This window comes from Xyrauchen texanus, chromosome 32, assembly GCF_025860055.1.
Source record: "Xyrauchen texanus isolate HMW12.3.18 chromosome 32, RBS_HiC_50CHRs, whole genome shotgun sequence".
NCBI classification, from domain to species: Eukaryota; Metazoa; Chordata; class Actinopteri; order Cypriniformes; family Catostomidae; genus Xyrauchen; species Xyrauchen texanus.
In genome coordinates, this window is record NC_068307.1 from 38,123,867 (window position 1) to 38,147,682 (window position 23,816).

General features: G+C 38.9%; 2 protein-coding genes and 1 long non-coding RNA gene across 5 annotated transcripts in view; 1 reads left to right on the plus strand and 2 right to left on the minus strand.

Annotated features, from left to right (window-relative positions):
- The window catches only part of col2a1b (collagen, type II, alpha 1b), an 89,349-nt gene extending 78,792 nt beyond the window's left edge, over nt 1–10,557 (minus strand). Inside the window, exons 1-7 of one of the 2 annotated variants that reach the window (XM_052101270.1) lie at nt 10,289–10,557; nt 6,846–7,055; nt 3,795–3,811; nt 2,534–2,566; nt 2,163–2,195; nt 2,009–2,062; nt 779–880 (exon numbers count right to left, since the gene is read on the minus strand). In XM_052101270.1, the coding sequence (XP_051957230.1) occupies nt 779–880; nt 2,009–2,062; nt 2,163–2,195; nt 2,534–2,566; nt 3,795–3,811; nt 6,846–7,055; nt 10,289–10,382 (543 nt within the window). In that variant the 5' untranslated portion in view covers nt 10,383–10,557. The remainder of the gene's footprint in view (nt 1–778; nt 881–2,008; nt 2,063–2,162; nt 2,196–2,533; nt 2,567–3,794; nt 3,812–6,845; nt 7,056–10,288) is intronic. The other variant, XM_052101271.1, reaches the window with a different exon arrangement.
- A 2,373-nt stretch (nt 10,558–12,930) lies between these two features.
- itga7 (integrin, alpha 7) overlaps nt 12,931–23,816 on the minus strand; it is a 122,879-nt gene continuing 111,993 nt past the window's right edge. Inside the window, exon 25 of one of the 2 annotated variants that reach the window (XM_052101951.1) lies at nt 12,931–14,069. In XM_052101951.1, coding sequence (XP_051957911.1) covers nt 13,920–14,069 — 150 coding nt within the window. In that variant the 3' untranslated portion in view covers nt 12,931–13,919. The remainder of the gene's footprint in view (nt 14,070–23,816) is intronic. The other variant, XM_052101952.1, reaches the window with a different exon arrangement.
- Nucleotides 20,876–23,816, plus strand: part of LOC127626276 (uncharacterized) — a 48,933-nt gene continuing 45,992 nt past the window's right edge. The window contains exon 1 of the long non-coding RNA XR_007968433.1: nt 20,876–21,167. This is a non-coding gene — a long non-coding RNA (uncharacterized LOC127626276). The remainder of the gene's footprint in view (nt 21,168–23,816) is intronic.

Consider the following 23,816-nt stretch of genomic DNA (forward strand, 5'->3'; position numbering starts at 1 on the left):
ATCTGAATAAGACAGCTGGCATGTGCTTGTATTAATCAGAATTTTGTGTCATGTAAATACCATATTCTGAAGATCCCCTTATTTTGAACACTGTGACGTTTGTGTATTCTCCATTACTTTCCAGCCCTTTCCTTTAGCATTCTGTTTCATTGGGTCTCATTCACTAATAACTCCACTGAATGATTACAAACCATGGTAACATTTCATGATGTAAGTCATTACTAGCACATCAGTAAGATTTATTCAGGAACCGCTCTGACTAATAAGTGGTAAGTGCAAATTCAGTAAAAAGAACAGGTTCCCAAAACTAGCCATATGTCACTCTCTGCTAGTGTATTGTTTGCTCTCTAAATATGCATCCTAACTTTAGAGCATGCACAGCAAGATCTTCAACTAAAGCCAAGTCCCTTTCTCAAAACTAGTTAAAACATAATAAACACTTTTTTGTAGGCCTAGATTACAATTTTGCATTTTTATGCAAAAGTTTCCCAGATTAAGCTATAATGCACATTATTGTTGTTACTTAATGATTTACTTTCATTGTAGGATTACTACGCTTTTATATTTATTTACATTTTGGCTAACCAGCGTCTCTGAAAAGTGGACTTGTACAATTCATCACTCCAATCACGCTTAACTCAGTTAGTTGATAGTGTTTTTAAACTGTTAAGTCTGTACTTTCCATCTCATATGTCATTGTGCCTCAGTCTATGAGTACTGTCGCTTTAAGATAAGATCATATGGACACTGACTCTATCAAGACACCTCAAAAACTTACTCCACCAAGGCCAGGGGGTCCGTTTGGCCCCGGGGGACCAGGGGGTCCAGGGTTTCCTGGGGTACCAGGCTCACCATCTCTGCCACGGGGGCCAGGACTTCCCTAAACACACAAGAAACACATGATGAATAAAAAGTGTGAAGAATTACTGTGAACTAGTGTGGAAGAAAATAAATAGATTTAACCACCTGTACACTCAAACAATATTTCAGTTTATTTTGAATATTTAAATATACATATTATGAATTAAGCATAACATGAAGTATTTAATTAAACTTAACTAATTCACATTTATGCTTAATTTATAATCATTTAGATTATTTAAGGTTTTTTCATTTTAGTTTGATGGAAATTTGACATACAGCTGAAATGCGCATATCAATGAAAAATAGACTGAAAAATTTCAAATAAAACAAATATTCAACTAGCAAAGAGTGTTGACTAAGACTAAGATCTAATTCAGAGTTAATTACATTTAATAACAAGCCAAGTGAATTCTTAAGAGTCATACTATGTTTAGGACTGTAGCCTACGTTTAGAAACGTTTGTCGACACTTAACTGCATATATTTAAGTATATGATCAAAGGCACACACACACAAAAACAAACAAAAAAGAATAAAAATGAATGTCATCCTAGCAAAGCTCCATTTACCTTATGCTCTGCTTCTCCATAAAATGTTTTATTTTTTAAAGAAAACTGCTAAAACTTGTTTGCTGGTCTTGGCTGGTCTCCCAGCCTAGTCAGATTAGTCTGGTTTACAGGTTTTGGGAAGTTTTTGGCCACATTTTTTAATTTATTTTTTGCTGATCAGCTTAACCAACCTAACACCAGCTTTGCCAGGTACAGAGACCAGCTAAAACCAACAAACCATCTTAGGCTGGTTAAAGCTGTTTTATTTAGCAGGCAAATGACAACTAAGTAAAGTTGCATCAAGACTGGTCAACAAATCTCTTAAGAGTCTGGACTCACATAAAATGATTCAACAAAATAAATACCCTAATCCTGTCTTGCTTAATAACAAATTTCTCCCATCACAAGATTTTTGTTTGTGTGTAAATGCAAAGCGACTCAACTTTTTGTTTGTGTATATTGCCCTGGTATTTGTATGCTATTTCTTTCATTCTTTGATGTATTTATGTCTCAAGAAAGTGAATAAACACAATGTAATAATCAAAATCCTAAGAACGTAAAGTCCAGAAGTGCAAAAGGAAATTTGACAGGAAGTACCTTCTCCCCCTTGTCTCCTCTCTCTCCACGTGGTCCCTGTTCTCCCGGCGGGCCCTGTAAAGGAGAGTGAGTTAATGGCGCATGTTTATGTCTAGCTGAGCTGCACTGCAAAAGCAAGCTTAGAGAATTCAAAGAATTCCAGAAATATCTGTACCATCGGCCCAGCCGGTCCGCGAGGTCCTACAACCTGCGTGAAAAAAATCAACAGAGCATCAGTGTTAATTACAGTGAAACATTTTACTGTTTTAAACAAACATGAGGAACAGGAAACAAATCCACAGAATCAACACAAATCTGGCAGATATAATTACTGTTTAAAGTCTGAAGCTGTTGATGGATCACCTAGAGCTAGTTCTACCATGCGCTTTGAAAACAATTGCAGCATTGAAACGACCTGAATTATGATTTTCACGGTAATAATGAAAACTGTGGACAGCTAACAAAGAGATGTACTTTGTCTGAATATCTTGGACACATTTGTCAATGATCAAGATTTGAAATTGTGATTCATATGGGAAAACTTACATCTGTTATGTCGCCTGGTTCCCCTTTTTGTCCCTGTCAAAAAAATGTAGGAATGGTGATGTTAGCTCTCATTAAACACAAAGATTTCAGATTCGACCCATGCTAAAAAAACAGAAAATAGAAAATTCTCTATGGAACTTAAGGGTTCTTCAATAACATCAGACTATAAAACCATGTTTGGTTTTAATTATATCATTTATTTTTAAGAGTGTACCACCCTGAATTTCTTTTTGATAGTATAAGCATGCAAAAAACATCTAAGATGTTTACAGTACACACACAACACACTATAGATGATTTACACTGAAGTTAGAACGTTTGGAACCACTATGTAACTTTTAGCGTTTTAAAAGGCATCAGCTTTCTTTTATTAAGATTGCATTAAAGGAACATTCCCGGTTCAGTCAAAATAATGTTCAGTCGACAGCCTTTGTGGCATTTTAATGTTGATTAAAATTTAGGTCAGTGTGGCACTTATAATGGAAGTGAATGGGGCCCATTCTTTGAAAGGTTTAAAGGCATAAATTTTAAAAGCATTTACATGGATTATTTTGTGATAACGCGCTCATTTTAGGGTTTCGGCATTATGTCGTCATGGCATGAAGTTGTAAAATTAGATATAACTTTACACAGAAAAGGTTAGTAAGCAATTTTATCACACTAACATCATGTCAACACGCATATTGAGTCAAAACAAACGTTTGTGGTAATCAACTTTATGCCACCAATGCTGTCGATTGAGCTTAACTTCTATTGAACTCAGAATATTCATTTAAATGTATCAAAAATTCTGTAAAAAAAATTCTGTTTGAAATAAAGGGTTTGTTCTTTTTGTGCAGTTGTGCAGATTTTCAGGCATTCTAGTTTATTCTAGTCATTTTATTAAGATATTCAGGTGAAGTTTTATCTGATATATTATGAAAATATTCAGGTGTGATTGGCTTGGAGGCCATTTCTCGTGGACCTTATGATCAAAACATTCTCACAACAGCTCCTCCCTTCAAACTTACACTCATCTATCCCTAATACTTATCATTTATCATGAAATCTTTAAGTTATTTTGCACATTCGTTCTTATTTACCAGTTGTATTTTTTACTCACTCTAAAATATTACAATGTCTTAGTAATTCCAAACGTTTTGAGATTTGAACTTCGTAACATCTCAGACCAATCCCAATATTTCTAGACAGTGTTATTATGAAACTTAATCACAGCTTCCAACACAGTGATATCTTCAAACAGACATAAACACGGTCTCACCTTCGCACCTGGCAACCCTGTGATGATCACATAAGGATAAAGAAAAAAAACACAGTGTTAAAAAAGCATGAAATAAAGGCAGCCTTCAGCAAATTTAGGCCTGAATGACTTTACAGGTTAAAATGTTGAAATACTCAAACTGAGCATTGATGAAGCCCTCACAGACTGAAACTGGAGATATCCACTGCATTTATTAAAAGCCATTTCAGACTTAACACTTTGAGACTTGCACCAACAAATAACACTTTTAACAAATACACTCACCTTCAATCATACTGTCAGAGATTCTACATATAAAAGTAGATGTTTATGTTATTTAAGTGCAGTTGTGGGAGAATTCAGCAAAAGTGGAAAATTCTCCCATCATTTACTCACACTAGTGTTGTTCCAAGCCCATATCAACTTCTTTCTTTCGTGGAACACAAAAGTATTGGTTAAGCTGAATGTTAGCCTCAGTCACCGTTCACTTTCATCATATGGAAAAAAGAGTAGCATCAACATTCTTCAGAATTTCTTAATGTGATATATACAAGGCCATGGTGTTCATTTTGGGGTGAGATATTTCTGCCTGACCTAACCTGACCCTTAAAAGTGGCACCTGCTCCTGTATTCTCCACTGAAAAACTGTTAACCTAAAATATGTGCTTCATGTGGTTGCATTTAAATTAAATGGTTTAATTCCAGCCAAAAATACTCAACATCACTGAATCAACCGGAATAATAGTTTACACAAATAAAGCTAATTTTAAGGGTTAGTTCAGGAAATGGCTCCTAGGCACGTGGCAATTGCAGCTTGAAACGTTGTATAGAGTAGTCAGGTTCAGATTCAGTCATATTAAATCATGTTTTTGACTTGAATCAAAGTAGTTAATTTACATGTTAACACATGAAGCACATTTAAGACAACCTGACATAATATTTTTACAGTGCATGTATCTACTCATGCCCATTTCTGCTTCAAACAGACAGGACAATCGGTGTGGATTTAACTAGTTAAACACAATAAATTTGCTTAACTTTTGTGAGCATGACACCTCAATAACTGCAAGTGGATTATACTGGTATAGTTACATAATCTAGTAGCTGAAATCTTAATATAAAAACAGTAGCTGTTGAAAGCAAATACTAAGTATACTGTGAGTAACATTGATGAATAAAGTAACATCCGATTAATGCTTCAGTGTAAAGGAAATGCTCAGAGATGTTAAACTCACACTCTCATGTAAGACATTGGTGGCACACTGTAATTCACTTTCAGCACATATTTGTGCTGGCTTCAAATGTCAGCTGCTCAACACTTATGCTAAACATCAACATGTCTATGTGAGATAAAATTCAGCACTCTCGATAATGTTTGAAGTAAAATAACAAATCCTTGTGAAGAACAAATCCAGTAGCTAGAGTTTTCTGTTTCTGTGAGTAGCTGACATCTATCTAGGAAAGTGTAATAGATAAATGTCACTAGTAACAATGTTAAAACTTACGCAGTATAGTGAATATATATTCACCCCCTTGCTGGTCTTCCGGCCTGTTCTGGTTTGCTTGTATTAGAGGGTTTTTGGGCATTTGAAGACCAACTTAGACCAGGTAAGACAAGAAACCCACTGTAGAGTGATCTGCACTCATTGTTAATGAGTCCCGGTGATGTTGGCTACAGTATTGTAAACTCTTTATCTTACACATGTTAGCTGAGGCCAAACTACAACCTGCTACCAACGCGATACATAGTGACTGGTTTAAACAACTATTATTATAGTTATATTTGACTGTTGGATATGGTAGCTAACCATAATAACATCTTTAAAGCAGATGTCAGTGAATGGAAACTGAGGCATAAACTTCAGTTATTAAAAGTACACTTTCTATATAGGGGTAGTTGACATAAGAAGGGCAATGTCCTGTGATATGACATGCTATACTCCATGTAAAACTACACTAAACAGTATTTAGCTAATTATTTATAATTATATGTTATACGTTTTTTAGCTCATATTTATTGGGAGATAACATGGAAATGTTGTACTTTTGAATATTCATTTGTCACACAACAGGAACATGAACTAGTGAAGGTAAAAAGGTGTTGATATGGAACTAAGACTTACATGTACCCTTACACATTTAAATACACATTAACCTAACATTTTTATAAAAAATATTATGTGGCAACTACCCATTTAGAGGATTGAATCAGGTCTGTCTGCTATTATGTGGAAGAGAAATACTCCCTCCCCCAATTTGCATGTCAAAATTGTTTATTTGTTTGTGTTCATTGTGACTAAAAGCTAACTTATAAGTAAACAAGAGAAATATACTCAACTCAAAATGTGAAGCATTTTAATCTCTTTCCCTTCCATTACATTAAATCACAGATGAAACTCTATACGATGTCTGCTCAAGTGAGGTTTGTTCTAAATTATTTCCATATGTGTCCATCACACTACTGCCTGCCTACTGATATCCATTCCAGATGAAGCAACACTGTGCCTCCTTTGTGTTAGTCTTATTCCTTTTAAAACGGTTTGTTGGGTTTTTTGGGGTTCATTAACAACAACAAAAAAAGCATCCATAATTTCCATGATGTAAAGATGGAGATATCAAGGATCATATTTAAAGCTGAAGTGTGTAATTTTTGGATGTTAAAATTCTTCGTCATATCCAAGTTTAATGTGCAGAGTCATATATTCTGTAAGCATGCTTAAATTTGCTGTTAGTTGACTTCTTGAAAAGTGTAAACACTTTCAAAACATGGCATTCTCAAAATATCGCTCTGTTTGCTTGTGCATCCTGACCAGCCACAGACAGCAAAACTAACTCAACCATTGGCTCGAGTTTGGGTCGGAACTATCTTTCTTATGACCAATGAGAGACAGGAAGAGATTTGGGGGAAATTTGTTTGAAATCAATCTTTCATTTTGCAATTCCATTCGCTGCCACTAGCGGTACAGAATTACACACTTCACCTTTACGGTGCTTTTTTTCAAAAGCCCAAATCAACCAAACAAACACGAATACAGATGTAATTTATTTATAGATTTGAAATAAATAAATTACGATCAGGGGAAGAGGGCTGGTCAGCAGCGCAGACTGGGCAGCACTCCCCTAACAGGATCTCCGGTCTGGGACAGTCTCTCAACTCCTCGCAGATGATCTCCTCACACAGAACCGAGCCAGTGTCGCAAACACAAATGCGACATGGCTCGGGTTTCCACAATTCCTTGTCGCTATAAGGCTGGCCGTCCTGTATGCAGCTACCTGGATCCTCTGTGAGGAGTGCAAGCAGAGTAAAAGGCAGGAAAAAGAAGAGGAGGAGGAGGAAGCAGGATGAAGATGAGGAAAGTGGGTGGGCAAATGAGTGGAGGGTTAGTGCAAACAACTGTCATAAAACAGTTGAAAAAGGTAAAATCATAAACAAAAAATTGCCTTAATCCTTAATCCAAGGTCAGAAATTAATTTCCATGACTGGAAATCATTTCGCCTGTGATTTCTAAATTAGGAATGTTAAATTCTGTAAAATTTTTTAGAGATTTCACACATGAAGTGCAATTTCTAGCCAATTAAATATTTTAGAACTGCATAACTAGAAACTTTTACATTGACTAATAAAATCTTAAACTGTATTAGAAATGTCTATAATTTCCCTGACTTTTCCAGGTTTTCCATGATCATGGGAACCCTGATTAAATATAGGAACTGGATTCTAAAGAGTGCATTATTATATGTTTCATTATGTCCACTTAACTGCCTGATAATGCATAAACATGTCATCCATTGTAATTGTTGTCACAGCAGAACAATGACAATAATATTTTCACACTCATTCCAAAGCACACCAAAAGATGGCAGCACAAAATGTATAAACCATGTGACCATCTTATTTATAATCAAAGTCTGATCCACTTCAAATCTCACCACATCACACTGATATGTACTTATCCTCTGCTGTGATGTGAAAAATAGAAAAGTAAAGCTCATAGATTGTTAAAAACACATTACTTAAAAATGCACCATGAAAGGTGGTTTTTCACTTTCGGAATTAAAACTTACTTTCATACTTAAAGACAATGAAAAAAACAAAAAACTTATTTACTGTGGTTTGTTCATTTATAGGATCTTTAAACGGTTAATTAGCAATAATGAACAAATAGAAAGGATATTTATATACAAATATATAATAATGGAAATTAGTTTAGGTAAAGTACCAGTAAGTAGGGCAGAGGAGAGAAATTGTGGGTGGACAAATAAGCTTGTGTACCTTTCAGGCCCTTTTTATTTTCTGTAAATTCAAACGGAGCCCCTATGGTGCTGAATGATGCCTTTCTGGAAGTAAAGACTGAGCAATTCACGAGTTTTGGCCTAAAATAAACACCAGGACCAGGAAGTGTATGAGCTGCCAGTTCAAACATACCAGAGAGAGGGAGAGAGTGGAGAATGGATAGCTTTCTCTCTCTCTCAGAAACACACACACACACACACACACACACACACACACACACACACACACACACACACACACACACAAACTCACTCACTTATCAGCTGTATTTACATTTTTAATTGTTATTATAGTAGACATTTGAAATAACTATTTTCCCCCCAAATAAAGCAAATTATTTACAGACTAAACCAAACCATAACCCTAAATATAATTTAGCATTTTTACAGTTTCACAAACTCATCACATTGGGCCATTCTAATATGTCTATTCAGGTTTGCTTCATTTAGCTTCATTTCTCAATCCTTCAGGATTGTTTTCCGTGTGGCCTTTGGTAGAATATCATACAAGTACTACAAATTATTTTTAGCCTTTTTATTTATTAGATTGTTTTGTGGAAAACTCCAAATTGAACACAGGTGAGAGGAGGATGCATCTGCGGTGGATCTCTTTTTTGAGATCTCAGCTGTTTTGAACACATTATGGAATGCATAAGACAGTTTGGCCTCTTGTGCTACACAGAAACTGATGGTTTAACAAATGGCCTTTGAGTTGGTGACACATGATCCCCTCTCTCTTCAGGGAGCTCTGAGGAAAAGTCTCTTTACCTTTCTGGTACAATAACCCATTTGTCCTTAGGTTATTATCTCTCACTCTTTCACCCTGTCCCCTGCTGGAAGAAAATTATATATATAAAAAAATAAGCTGGTTTGCTGGTCTAAGCTAGTCTCCACCATGGCTGACCTGGCTTGCCAGCTGTTCAGGCTGGGAGACCAGCTGAAGACCAGCTTGACAAGACTGGAAACTTGCTTAAACCAGCTAATAAGACAGTTTAGGATTATTATCCTAATTATTTTTTGTATTTTGTTCCCAGCAGGGTTGGCATTATTTTGTTAAAATAATAAGAATAATAAGAATAAGAATAAGAATAAATACAAATAATTACGTTTCTTTCTTGTTTGCTGCAATTTTTTTTTTTAAAGAGCTTATTTCCCCTTTATTTATAATATATATATATCACGAAAGAATGTGCCCTGCTGAAGAATTACAATAACTACCTCCGTCCTTTTCAAGTTTTTCCAATCGCATTTTTTCTGCCAGACTTTCCTTCTTTTCTCTAGACTATCGTTGCCACTGGGTAATTTATAAAGCAGATGGAAGCACTTTAACTGTATGGAACAGTGTAACTTTGGCTGCGGCCCACCACTACTAACTTCAACTGCTGATAGACCGATTAACCTTTCACAATCAGTCGCCGCTTTGGAAATGTGAGATACAAAGAGAGGACTTTATGAATCCCTTTACTTTGAAATTCTGACAATTCGAAGGCGTTTGAAGCATCTGCGTTTCAAACAAGCCTGGATTCGCCCCGGTGGCCCCTGACAGCACAGGAATGCGAGCGGGGCTCTTTTACGGGGCCTGACCAGCTGCCTTCAGGCCATCATGAATGCTTTAGCCAGAAAAAACAAAAGAAAAATAATTAAAAATTAAAATAACTGAAATAAACAAATCAATGTGTTTGGATACTCGAAGGACTGTCGGAATTTCCCGCAGGTGTCCTGAGGGATTACATACTGTGGATACCCCCTAACTTCATCTTTATCATATAATTATTATTATTATTATTATTATTATTTTTTGTCATTTATATTAGCACATCTTCAGTAATCATGATACGGAACGTTACGGGACAAATATTAGTCAACATAAATAAAAGAGTAGAACCTTGTTTATTTCAGTCAATATTCTTTCCTATGATAATTTCTTAAAAAATGTATTGCTACTTAAAATAGAGCTACTTTTCATACATATAGGCTTTTAATAGGCTAAATAAGTAGGCTGTGTATGTAGCCTAATGATACAAACTGAAAGCCTACCATGCCCACGACTGGCTACCTGTAACACGTAAACTACCTTTATTGCTTCACTAATTACTCGAGCTATTGAATGGATGCATTAACGTTTGAAGGAGAGAAAAAAAAAACGTTTAACACGCTCATCTAAAGCGTAACTCTTCTCAAACTTTTGAGCGTAAAAATGAGAAAACTGTGGTTAAACTTACGGTCATTTTCCTCTTGGCATTTGACAACGACCAAAAATATGAATTGTGTTGCCACAAATAGCAGTAAAGTCCTTGATCCCGCCGTCAGAAACATATCTATATAGCAGACACGTATGCGGCGTTTCAGGAGAAGAAGACAAAGCTCTTGCGTTAAAAGTTGATTCTCCTTGTGACACGCATCAGAAGTTTATTCCTGATGATGGACAACGAAGCTCCTGCAGAAATTCCTCGCGGACTGATCCAAGGGCCATTTGAGTCAGTATAGCTTTGAATGAAAAGCTGTATATTTAGAAATAAAAATCCAGCCCCTTTACTCCCCATGAAGCTGAAATCGGAGATGTTCTCCCCTCCTAACTCCTCTCGCACCCATTCTATTACACCCCTCCTTTCACGTGCAACTGAGACAGCATATAGCCCACACAAGTCATGTTGGCATAACGTATTTACAGCATACAGCCCACACAAGTCATGTTGGCATAACGTATTTACAGTTTGCATAGTAGGCTAATGTTATGTTATATCCCCTAACCCTACCCCTAAACCTAACCCTCACAAAAAACTTTCAGCATTTTACATTTTCAATAAAACATCGTTTAATATGTTTTTTAAGCGATTTGAATAATAGGGAGACTAGAAACGTCCTCACAATCCACATTTATAGCATACTACCCTTGTAATTACCAGTTTGTAACCTAAAAAAATCCTAGAAACCTCTTAAACCTGCCCACACACACACACACACACACATGCACGCACATACACATTTACTTACCTATCTAAATGAGGACAAATCATTTAGAATTTATCTTATAAGAGATTTTATATACAGTAATGAGCCAAAACATTATGCCTAATATGCTGTTGGTCCTGCACCTGCGGCTGAGGCATGGACTCTTAAAGACCCCCAAAGGTGTCCTGTTGTATCTGGCATCAAGACATTAACAGCAGATCCTTCAAGTCCTGTAATTTGCGAGGTGGACATTTTGTGCAGCACATCTCACAGATGCTCAGTTAGATTAAGATTTGGGGAATTTGGAGGCCAGGGCAACACCATGAACTCTTCATTATGTTCCTCAAACCATTCCTGAACTATGTGTGCAGTGTGGCAGAGAGGCCACTGCCATCAGGAAATACCATTGCCACGAAGGTGTGTACCTGGTCTGCAGTGATGTTTGGGTAGGTGGCACGTGTCAAATTGCCGTCCACATGAATGGCCAGACCCAGGGTTTCCAGCAGAACATTGTTGTCAGAGCATAACAGTGCATCCTGGTGCCATCACTTCCCAAGGTAAACGGCACACATGTACATGATGTAAAAGAAAACGGGACTCATCGGACCAGGCAACCTTCTTCCAATGCTTCTAGGTCCAGATCTAGCACTCAAGTGCCCATTTCAACAGTGGACAGGGGTCATCATGGGTACTCTTACCGATTTTCAGGTACACAACTCCATATGCAGCAGGGTGCGATGCACTGTGCAAAGAAACACGTTCCTCCCGCAACCATCATTAAAATGTTCTGTGACTTGTGGCACAGTAGACCTTCTGTCAGTTCGGAACAGACAGGATAGCCTTTGTTGCCCTTGTGCGTCAATTAATCTTAAGCGCCCAACACCCTGTCACCGGTTTGTGGCTTGTCCCTCCTCGGACCACTGTCAGTAGCTACTTAGGTACCTACTGACAGTAGGTACTTAGGTACTTAGCAGTAGGCAAGTAGCCTTGTCCTTTCAGAGATACTCTGACTCAGTCATCTGGCCATAACAATTTGTTCCTTGTCAAAGTTGCTCAGGTCTTTACTCCTGCATTCAACACATTGACAATGAGAACTGATTGACAGATATTACCTATCTATTTTAGTTTGCTTCTTTCCATTGGTGCCTCTTGTGTCACTTCTCCCCCCTCTCTATGATTGTTCTTGCAAATATTGTAAATATTCCAAATAGGCCTACTACACTTCACTATTGCACTTTCCCTGTTCACTTTATCTTTCTTGTAAAAATGTGTTGTTGTACCACATCATTGTTGTTTGCGATACCTGTTTGTGCAGAACACACTGTCATTTTATAATAATTAATGTTACACCATTAAACCCTTAAATGAATCTGAGGTCCTAACAGGGTGGAAGTGTCTTTCGCCAAAAATGTAAGATTGGGCCAGTGGTGGCTCAGCGGTTAAGGCTCTGGGTTACTGACCAAAAGGTTGGGGGTTCAAGCCCCAGCACTGCTAAGATACCACTGTTGGGCCCTTGAGCAAGACCCTTGACCCCATCTGCTCCAGGGGTGCCAATTCATGCGCTCTGACCCCAGCTTAATTGGGATATGCGAAAACAACTGCATTTCATTGGCTCTGAACCTGTACTTTGCAAAATGACAATAAAGTTGAATCTTAAGATGCAGGGTTTGTTCAAGTTGTTTAAAATGATATACTCCCCTTTGTCAAGTGGTGTTTTGTTCTCTGTGTTCACATTACTCCCATAATGATTCAGTGAGTATGCTGTCCAAATGATTCAAATTAAAGCACGAAATGATTCAGAATGTTTTGCTAATCCGTTTCACATATTCATTGAGAAACTCTGATTAGAAAGAAACAACTCAGTTTATAAGGAGATAAAAAACTACACCCACAAGATTACATTTCTCAATATTTTATCCGAAATGTTTTACACATGTACACACATTTTACTGTTAGCATTTTTGTTTCCATGATGTTCCCCCAAAATTCTCGAACAGCTAACCTGTAGCTCAACTGGCACTTGCAACGGCAAGGTCGTGGGTTTGATTAGCAGGGAACACACATACTGATAAAATATGTAAAATTAATAAATGTACATTTCTAACTGCAGATGTAATAGTTTACAAATACCATCACAATTAATTCAATATTAAACATGATATAATATCTTTAAAACTATGTGCAGATATTTCTATCTATATATTTCCAGCTAGATCTCTCTATTCTGCTAATTTTTTATTTCTGTGATCTAAATTATGGACATGTTAGGGAACATGGGATAAAATGTGTCACTTTATCAAGCAAATTATGCACATTTGACCATACCTTATATTTATAAAGGGCCTATCATAATGAGTAATGTCATTGTGAGATGAACATGTGTGAAGTGATAAGAACTTTTTATAATACAAATATTGCATATCAAAGTAAATTGTATACTTGGCAGCTGTGGGGAAAATGTTTTATGTTTATATTCGTATTTGAAATTTAAATTCAACAATAATTCAACTTAACCCTTGCCATGAAAGATCTTACCATTAACGTGGGGACCACTTTAAAAAAAAAAAGTATTTATTCTAATATTTTTTAAGGCCATATTTCTATGCAAAAAATGCTTTCTTAATTTTTTTTTTTAAGTTGATAGTACACATCCAGATATATAATAGCTTCATTAGTTTTACATCCAGTCGCATTTCTCCTCGACTAGAGGAAAACTTAAGTTACAAGTGCCACAAATTACCCCACTCTCCCATATACTAAAATTGTCAACTCTTTCCAACTGCATTACACTGATGAAAAGGACACTTGCTTGATAAAGGTGATATGTACGAGTTTATGGTCAGGTTTTCAAAATCAAAGGCACAACAGCTCAGTCCACTGCAGTGTCTGTCCAGTAGCAAATCAGATCGTTCCATCACTCCAGTGGGTCATCCACTGCTTCTTGTGCAAAATCAAAGTCTTGTCCATGAATTGTGTTTCGTGCCGCAGAATCTTTACAGCGTGATACTGAGGCACTTTATGTGTATACTGAACTCTTTGGAAGAAACCACACTGCAACAGAGAAAGACACAGAGGGAGATTAATAAGGAGTTAATATGCTGGTGCTATAAATAACAATGAAAACACCTTCCTGTGCCCAGTTGCATAAAGCACCTGAAGTTTTTGAAACTTAAAGCATGATTTCTCCTTACCTAAGCAAATGACTTGAGGGTTTTGTATATAATCCCTTAAACATTTCTCTTAGGTAAAGGAAACCGTTAATGGATTTACAAGTTAGCAAGTTTTACCATATTAAAATTCTACTGTAAACATGGACATGTTCAACATCAACCCAGTTAGTTATTAGCTAGCTAATCTTAATTATTAAACCATTTATTTTGATTGACAACACAACATGAAAAATAGACTTTTGTTAAATAAAGACTGTATTATTGAATTGAAGCATGCCATCTTCCGCTTCTTTATTCCCTGGAACTAAGGGATTTGTTGCCGTGGTGCCAAAACCCGGGATCGAGGAAGATTGCCATCATGGGAGATTGTCACCTCGCTGGTATCCACTAGATGAAACATCAGGCCCTCCTGGAGCTCTGGTCAGAACAGGAGCAATGTTTCAAGCTCTGATGCAAGCACTGGCAGAGGGCCGACAGGTGATCTGGAGCTTGCTGCCACAGTGGGGTACTAGAGCAGCAACCCCTACCATGCTTGCTAGACCTCAGGTCACTCAGACAAAAATGCGACCGCGAAGCCTTTGTAGAATTTTTTAAGCATGCCATGCATTCATTTGTTGCCGCTGTTGCAGTGCTTCCAAGCACTGACATTCGGCGAGTGTGGCCAGCCGTTTTCCTTCACCCAACAGCTCCATGATGCCTGTGGCGAAGGGAATGGTGGAGTGTGTCCAGTGCCACCATCTGGCGTCGCTGGAAGAGGCCTTCCAGCTGGCAGAGGAATACTTTGTGGCATATCCGGGAGACAATGAATCCTCTCTCTCTCTCCAACTCTCTCTCTCTTCCCATTCCCCATCCCATACTGTTCCTGTCCCTAACCCCCGGTGACGGGGGGTCATTTTCCTGTAACCGGCTCCCCAGACTCAGGGGGATTCTATTGCTCCGTATTGCTTTGTTTCTGTTCCTCCTCCCCACAAGGTTGGTAAATCCAGGGCTGCAGGTTTGGAAGTAAAGTCTGGACCAGTGTGCTGGTGCTACGGGGAACCGGGACACATCAAGGATCAATGTAGGGCTGTGGGTCCGGGTTCCCAATGCATCACAAGTTGGTAAATTTTACAATTACATTTATGCATTTGGCAGATACTTTTATCCAAAGCAACTTACAGTGCACTTATTACAGGGACAATCCCCCTGGAGCAACATGGGGTTAAGTGCCCTGCTCAAGGACACAATGGTGGTGACTGTGGGGATCGAACCAGCGACCTTCTGATTACCAGTTTACCAGTTATATGGTTTAGACAACTACACCACCACTCCCAATCCACCAACCACACCAAAAGTACCATTGCACCCTCATCCGTTGATCGAGGTTCCCTTCAAAAGTGTTGGCATGGACCTCGTCAGGCCATTAAACGTGCGACACGGGGGCATCGCTTTGAATTAGACCTGCTGGATTATGCAACGTGATACACTAAAGCAGTGCCCTGTGTAACATTTCAGCATGTAGTGTTGGCAGAGGCAATCTTTAAAATTATCTCCCGAGTTGGGATTCTAAAAGAGATCATAACTGATCAGGGCACCTCGTTTATGTCACATACACTCTGCAAATTTTATGAACAACTGGGGATTAAGTCGATCCACACCAGTGTTTCCTCAGATGGATGGCCTAGTCAAGTGATGTAACCAGACCCTTAAAAATAGGGTTTTGAATTTCTACAATGGTTAGAATCCCTGTTATTTGCAGTAGGAGAGGTCCCACAAGCCTCCACGGGTTTTCACCCTTTGAATTACTTTACGGCCGCAAGCCTCAGGCATCTTAGATGTTCTAAGGGAAAATTAGGAGGTGGGATCTTCAGCGTAAAAACAAAATTCAATATGTTCTGGATCTGAGAGCAAAATTCCACACACTGGGGCAACTAACACAGGGGAATTTTATCCAGGTCGAGGATTGGCAGTTCCGGCTGTATAACAGGGACACTCAGCTATGGGAATTCTCACAGGGAGATAAGGTCCTAGTGTTGTAACCCACAACGAGCTCTAAATTGTTAACCAAGTGGCAAGGGCCTTTTGAGGTCACACAGTGAGTTGAGGAAGTCGACTATGAGGTAAAATTAACTGATAGAGGTGGAGCATGGCAAATTCACCATACAAATCTGCTAAAATCGTGGAGAGAGGTGGTATCCGTGGCTTTGACGATGGTCGTCCCAGAGAGCACGGAGTTAGGTCCGGAGGTGTAATCAAAAACCACCCATCAAACCACTTCTCACCGTCACAAGTCAATGAGGTTGCCTGGCTGCAAAAGGAGATTTACGACGTGTTTTTGTCTCTACCCGGTCGTATGAAACCCACAGAACACCTCATTGAAATAGTTCCAGGAGTGGTGGTACGTTCCCACCCCTATCGGTTACCAGAACACAAGATGTCTCCTGCTTCATCAGTGCAGTGGGGAAATAAACCCATATGGTCATAGACCAACAAAATAAAGTAATAGCACAAGCCAACAGGGTAGACACCTCATTGGAGGTGAGCTTCCCTCCCTCCAGGAAATCAATAACAGGCAGTGTGTGAAAAAAGCTTGGAGGATCATCAGAGACTCCAGCCACCCGAGCCATGGGCTGCTCTTACTGCTACCATCAGGCAGGCGGTATCGTAGCATCAGGACCCGCACCAGCCAACTACATGACAGCTTCTTCCCCCAAGCAATCATACTTTTGAACACTTGATCTCTCACAATCAATATACACTAGCACTGCACTTTATTAATCTTATTATCTCACACTGGAATGTCATAATAATATTCTCCACAATACAACTACAGTATATATATTTTTTTATATACTTTTTATGTTTATTGTATGTGCATTCTATTTTGTGTGTATTGTTTACTGTACATTGTATATTGTTATTGTGTTGTGTAATTATGTGTACATTTGATATGCAAATTGTGTTGTGTAAATATGTTGTTTATTGTAAATTGGTATATGTATCGTCACTGTCATGACTGCTATGTTGCTCGGAACTGCACACAAGATTTTCACCCTCTGTTGCACTTGTGTATATGGTCATGTAACAATAAAGTGATTTAATTTGATAGTAGAACATTAAAATATTGCTCTTCACTCTGAAAAGAGTCAAAAAATGGCATGGGCATGAGATGAACAGCCAGTACAGTGTTTCTGTAAACATTGAGAAATCAACTATCATTTGCAGCAAGGATCTGGGAAAAGACTGAGGAATCATCCAAGTTATAATACCTGGCAAAGGTATTAGGAGAAGCCCAGCTTGCAGCCAGGCAGATTTCTTGTAAGGACACACCCTTCACCCAACCCAGGAGGAAGCCATGCTCCTGGTAGAGTGGGCCTTAACACCCATGGGACACTGCACACATTGCAGATCATAAGCGAGCACAATGCTGTGAACAACCCAGTGAGAAAGTCTTTGCTTGGGGAGGGCCAAACATTTTGAACGGCTTCCAATGCAGACAAAGAGCTGTTCCGTCAGTCTGAATTGACTCATACCATAAATATACATGCGTAGCATTACATACATGCATTACAAGGCAGAGCATGTGAAATCTGTGCCTCTGCCTTTTCAAATGGAGGAGGAGAGAAATCATGTAAGGTTACCACCTGAGCTCTATGAGGGGTGGCTGAAACCTTGGGCACATAACCCTCCCTAGGCCTGAATATACCAAACACGTTTGACTGAAGCCAAAGCAAGTAGTTTGTTCCATGTATTGTATTAAAACAACCAATCATAAAGTTAGTTCAATACAAGGACATTTGTATTTGTTTTGGACACTATCTACTATGGACACGTTTATTCCACATTTTCTTTTATTATTATTTCAAATAAACACTGATGGCCTGATGTGTCAACCGCTGGCCTGATGTGTCAACAGCTGTGACTGTCTCTTGCTCACCTGCTACAACCAATAGGAAGTTGTTTGGTTTGGCAGTGACCTCTGTGTGGGCAGTCCTTTGTACACTGCTACACTTAATATTCACAATTGAAAAGGATATTGGTTTAGCTATGAGTGTTTTTTTATCTTCTCTATCACAGAGTATAAAGGGCAGCAATAAAAAAGGATACTTGTCAATTAGTTTTCTCTGGTTTCACACGCAAGCAACATCCACCCATGTCTTCTTCGCCCGCGGAACTTCGCCGTGCAAAGGTAAGTGTGACCACGACTTAAAGGCCATTACCACAGCAAATGGTGCACACACCTTACCTAGTGTTTGCCTTTGACATGACGATCAGGGGAGTGAGGTTTACACATACCGCACAGCTATAAAATACCAGCTGGCTCCCATTACATTTACACTGTTTTTACGTGATTGAGATTACGGTTTAAAATAGGACTGTGAATCCATAATTTTTTTTTAACTAATTATTCGCAGCACAGTTTTCTGTATTTAAATGATGGTGCATGATACAGTACAACAAACATTACAAAAATAATCATTCAGATTTACTTTATACTTTGTCTAAAATAACTTTTGCTTTGTCTAAAATAAGGCTTGCGAGTGAAGTCTTCATTCTCTCATTACAGTAAATCCACTCCCGTGTTTATAAAGAACATGAGCATGCACTGCTCCACACAATTAGTTTTTGTGCTAGGATGTGCATTTGAGTCGAGCGTGTACCTACTGATAATTTAGATATGCCAATTTTAGCCATAGAAAATGGGGGAAAACATTAGTGTTGATTTGCCCATTGTACAAAGGTGCCAGGGTTTGTGCCTGGCAGCCAGCAGAGGCCCTAAGCCTGCCCTACCCTCATCCTAAAGATATGAGCCTGTGGATGAGTAGCCTGCCAGGAACAACTCGAGACACCTTTCTCCAATCACGTGAAGTTTCAGAAATTAAAAAATAAGGATATTGCATTAATTGCATTAAACAAAAATCTGAAAGAGAGGGGTCTGAAAGAGAGAGACTGCATTTTGAAAATATTTAAAAGTATACTAGCAAATAGATGAACATAAAGCTATTAGATATGGACTAAAAGCAGCAAAACTTTACATTTGATTTCATAGGGTCTTTAAGGCATTTCCCAGCTGAATAGAACAAAGTTCTGTGGTGGCCTGAGAAATGGTCTGAGAAATCATCTTTCAAAGCACTTTTTATGCGGTCAGGTTTTTTTACTTGCAAAAAATGCTTACTAATCCAAAAATAAATTACGCGCTACTTTCCACACATAGTAACCATGTAACAAAATGACTTACGTTAACAGAAACGCAAACATGTTTTAAAAGTACTGTGAGTTATAAACCTGACATTGTTAACCCTGTAGTCCTGAAAAGCAGGACTATAATGAAATATAATATATAAATTCCTAAACATATATATATATATATATATATATATATATATATATATATATATATATATATATATATATATATATACATATATATACATACATACACACATATATATAATGTTTCTACTATTCCCCCCAACCCAGGTAATAATAATTTATATGACCCTGACTTTTTTACTTCTACGAAAAGTAATTTTATTAATTATTGAAAATGTATATTTTGGCAATATTATATTAAGATTTAAAATGCACGTACACAAATGGAGTGACACACATTTATAAAATGGCCAGGGAAATGAAAACAAAAATGACGGATAAAAATAGACCATGACAGAAACTTTACAACTTTATTTGTAGCACAAATTTTGATTGGGATTTAAATTGTGATTATATTATATTACATTTATAATTATTCTCATAAAAGAATAAATGCATTAAAGGTCAAAAATTGTATAAATGAAGAGCAAATATTTACAATTAATTGCATTTTGAAAGGTTAACATTAATTAGTTTATCTGGGGGTTCTTCAAGTAAATCTTTTAGATCAATGGGGTTTATCTGACAAAAGAGTTTGGCAATCCCTGCTTTAGAGTAAAACAAATGCTATCCACACTCTATTTCAGTTGTCAAATATGGCTGGCCTCTTTAAATGAAATGAGTTATTTTACAGCCATAAAACCATACTATGTTGCTAAAACTGTTACAGAACAACAGAGACTGATTTCAAGTTGGTTTCCTAAACAGCAGGGCCCTGATTTAATGAGATTTCAAATAAAGGAAATTGTTTCCTTGTGCATTCTAATAAATTGTATGTCCGCTTTAGCTTGCTCGCTGGGGGCTAACAAAGACATGTTTTTCTATAAACCTGTTCACTGGGGACATAATGAAATTAAGGAACAACCTTCTGTTAAGCTGCTTTGAAATTAAGTAAATTGTAAATAGTGCTATAGAAATAAAATTGACTTGACTTTGGATGAAATTGACTTGTGGATGATTTACTGAGAATAATGAGCTACAAATGTGTGTGTGTGTGTGTGTGTGTGTGTGTGTGTGTGTGTGTGTGTGTGTGTGTGTGTGTGTGTGTGTGTGTGTGTGTGTGTGTGTGTGTGTGAAATAATACATATTATGATAAACATTATTCTCAATTTATTATACATATGTGTTGTATGTAAATTATATATGGGCCATTCTACCGAATTAGTTCAAACTGCAGTCCCACAAAAAACTATGTTAAAATAAATAAATAAAATGTGATATTTCATAAGAACATGTTATTAATTGAGATAATAATAAACAAAACATCTGCAAAATCTAAATTTTAAAAAAGATGTCTCACATGTTCATGTCACTACCGAAACAAAAAGTTTTAGTCCACAAAGTTTTAGTCCAAGTGTGATTTTAGCCACACCCCTGAACTCATATTCAGAGTTTCGATTGAGGCACGTTGCAGAAAGTGAAGTGGATATCCACAAGAACCAGCATTTTTTGCTTTGATTCCTTAGTCATGGATTACTTTTATGTTTCATTTATGGGATTTTTGGAGCTACAAATGTCTGATCACATTCACTTGCATTATAAGGACCTACAGAGCTGAAATATTCTTCAAAAAATCTTTGATTGTGTTCAGCAGAAGAAAGTCATACACATCTGGGATGCCATGAGGGTGAGTAAATAATGAGAGTTTTCATTTTTAGGTGAACTATCCCTTTAAATGTGCTCCAAAGTCTGAAAATCACTGTCTGTCTTTAAGAATTGTCACTACCAAAAACATAATATTCTCTGCAAAGAAATAAACATCTTGGGGTTTTAATCTAAAATGTTGCTTTTATGTACAGTATGTATGTACATACAGTATGTTATGCCTAAAATGAACTAAAATGGTCACTAACCGAACAGTTACTACTAAACGGGAAACATATGAGTTCTGGCATGACGTGATTATTTCCGTAACAACGAAATGTTATGTTCAACCATTCATTTTAAGAAAATAATCATAAGCTTTGAACAGTTGTGCATTCATAAAAACATCATATTTTAGATTTAAACCCCCCAAAAGCTATTTAATTGAGCACATTTACTTAACTTCACACCATATGGTCATGAGCACACCATATGATGAACATGGATGCAGTCTTCCTGGTCATATACTGATACTGCTTTAAAATGTTGGATCTATTTGTTTTGCCACAGACCTTTTGAGGATACAAGTGCTCACAAGACAGATAAGGCTTAATATTAATGATATTGTTAATTACTTTTATTTATTTATTATTTTATTTTTTTCAACTGAAACCACTTGAGTAATTATTTTATAGGAGTCATAATCTGTATGGAAAACCAACTTAATGAACTAGCAGTCCTTTACTTCAGTAACAATTCAAAAGTAAGCAAAAGTTGAGCAAATGGTTCTGTCAGTACGTTTAGATGGACACCAAAAAGCGGGTTGTTGAGAGAATGTGGCTTACTGTGAGAGAGTTGGGTTCCTGTTTAAATGTACTGTATCAGCAATGTACTCTTTACCCCCATATATGGGCAACTCATCAGAAAGCAGCATCCCCGTAGCAACGTAATCCCCATGACGCTTCTGTAAACAACAAACATGGCATCCGAGAAAGACTATGCTAGCGGAGGTAAGTTATAAATGAGTATAGTTTACTGAGCACGTCTATATGCTTATTTTTCTCCAAAAAAACCGTCTAGGTTACGTATGTAACCTCAGTTCCCCGATGGAAGGAACGAGACGTTGTGTCAGAGAACGACACTAGGGGTCTCTCTTGAGCGCCGATATTCACCTCTGTACTATGAAAAAAGGCCAATGAGAGTTGGCAGCCAGTATTTGCATGTCCCGCCCCGACATACGGGTATTTAAGCGGCGCAAATACGGGAGTTCATTCAGGATTTTTCTGAGGAGCCGGAAATGGTCCGCCACAACAGGGGCTCGGCTCAGCGACGTGGCAAGGGGGACACAACGTCTCGCTCCTCCATCGGGGAACTGAGGTTACATACGTAACCTAGACGTTCCCCTTCTGTCGCTCTCTTACGTTGTGTCAGAGAACGACACTAGGGGTCCACTTAAAAGCGCCATGCGCTGAGCCGTATGCGTGATCCGCTGATACAGGAGCGAGCAGGTATTCCTACGTGCAGAACGACCAACTGTATCAGCCGCGACGCACTCTTCCCCAATGCCCCATTTAAGCCATCAGGACTCCTTATCGCTACCCGAGGGGGAACAAGGTGACGGCCGCCAACATGGGAACGGGCCAGCCTGGCTGGGCCTCTTTTCTCTATGTTTCTCGCGATAGAGCAACTACGGCCGGGCCCTTACACGCATTGAGGGAAGGGGGTCTTAGCCCTTGGTAGGGCGGGGAAGACCCTGCGGAGGCCACACCTACCGGAGGGGAGGCAAATTTGAGTGGCACATACATCGCATGGCCTATACCTAGGCCTTATGCGAACAGTAGTGCGGTGGTAGCACCAGCCTCAAAGAGGGGGAGCATACAGCACGGCACCTGGGGCAGCTGTGACTGCCTAAGGGAAACACGGCGTCAACTCACGTGAGGGGACAGAACCGTGGTTTTACACACAGGGGAGTCCGAGCAGGAGGCCTTACCTGTGGGGCCCCTATACCAGTACAGGGTAGCTAGCGGTACCCGCAGTGGTTTGGGTCGGCGAGTCCCTCCAAGAGAACTGCGACCCGCAAGGGCTAGGGGAGGAGCCAACCAGTGTCCCAAGCCTGGGATCTCCTGGGAAGAAGGCGCACTGTTTCCCTGGTTAGGGGAAGGGCTGGGTGCAAGCGATCCACCCGGTCAGATCGTCGGCGTGTCACCGAAGTTCTCACGGGCTCGGTACCTGAGAGAACACGGATCTAAACTGACTCAACCTCGAGATTGTAGAATCTCGCAAAAGTGTTAGGTGTTGCCCAGCCCGCAGCTCTACAAATGTCTGCTAGGGCAGTGCCCCTAGCCAGTGCCCATGAGGACGCCACACTCCTGGTGGAGTGGGCTCAGACCCAGCAAAGGGGGGCACAGCCTGGGTGTGATAAGCCAGGGAAATGGCATCGACAACCCAGTGGGCGAGTCTCTGCTTGGAGACAGCGTTCCCTTTCTGCTGTCCCCCAAAGCAGACGAAGAGCTGCTCAGAGCGCCTGGTGCTCTGTGTGCGTCCAGGTAAATACGTAAGGCACGCATCGGACACAGCAGTGAGAGGGCTGGGTCTGCCTCCTCCGGGGCAGCTTGCAGGTTCACCACTTGATCCCTGAAGGGTGTGGTAGGAACCTTGGGCACGTAGCCCGGTCAGCGGTCTTAGGATCACG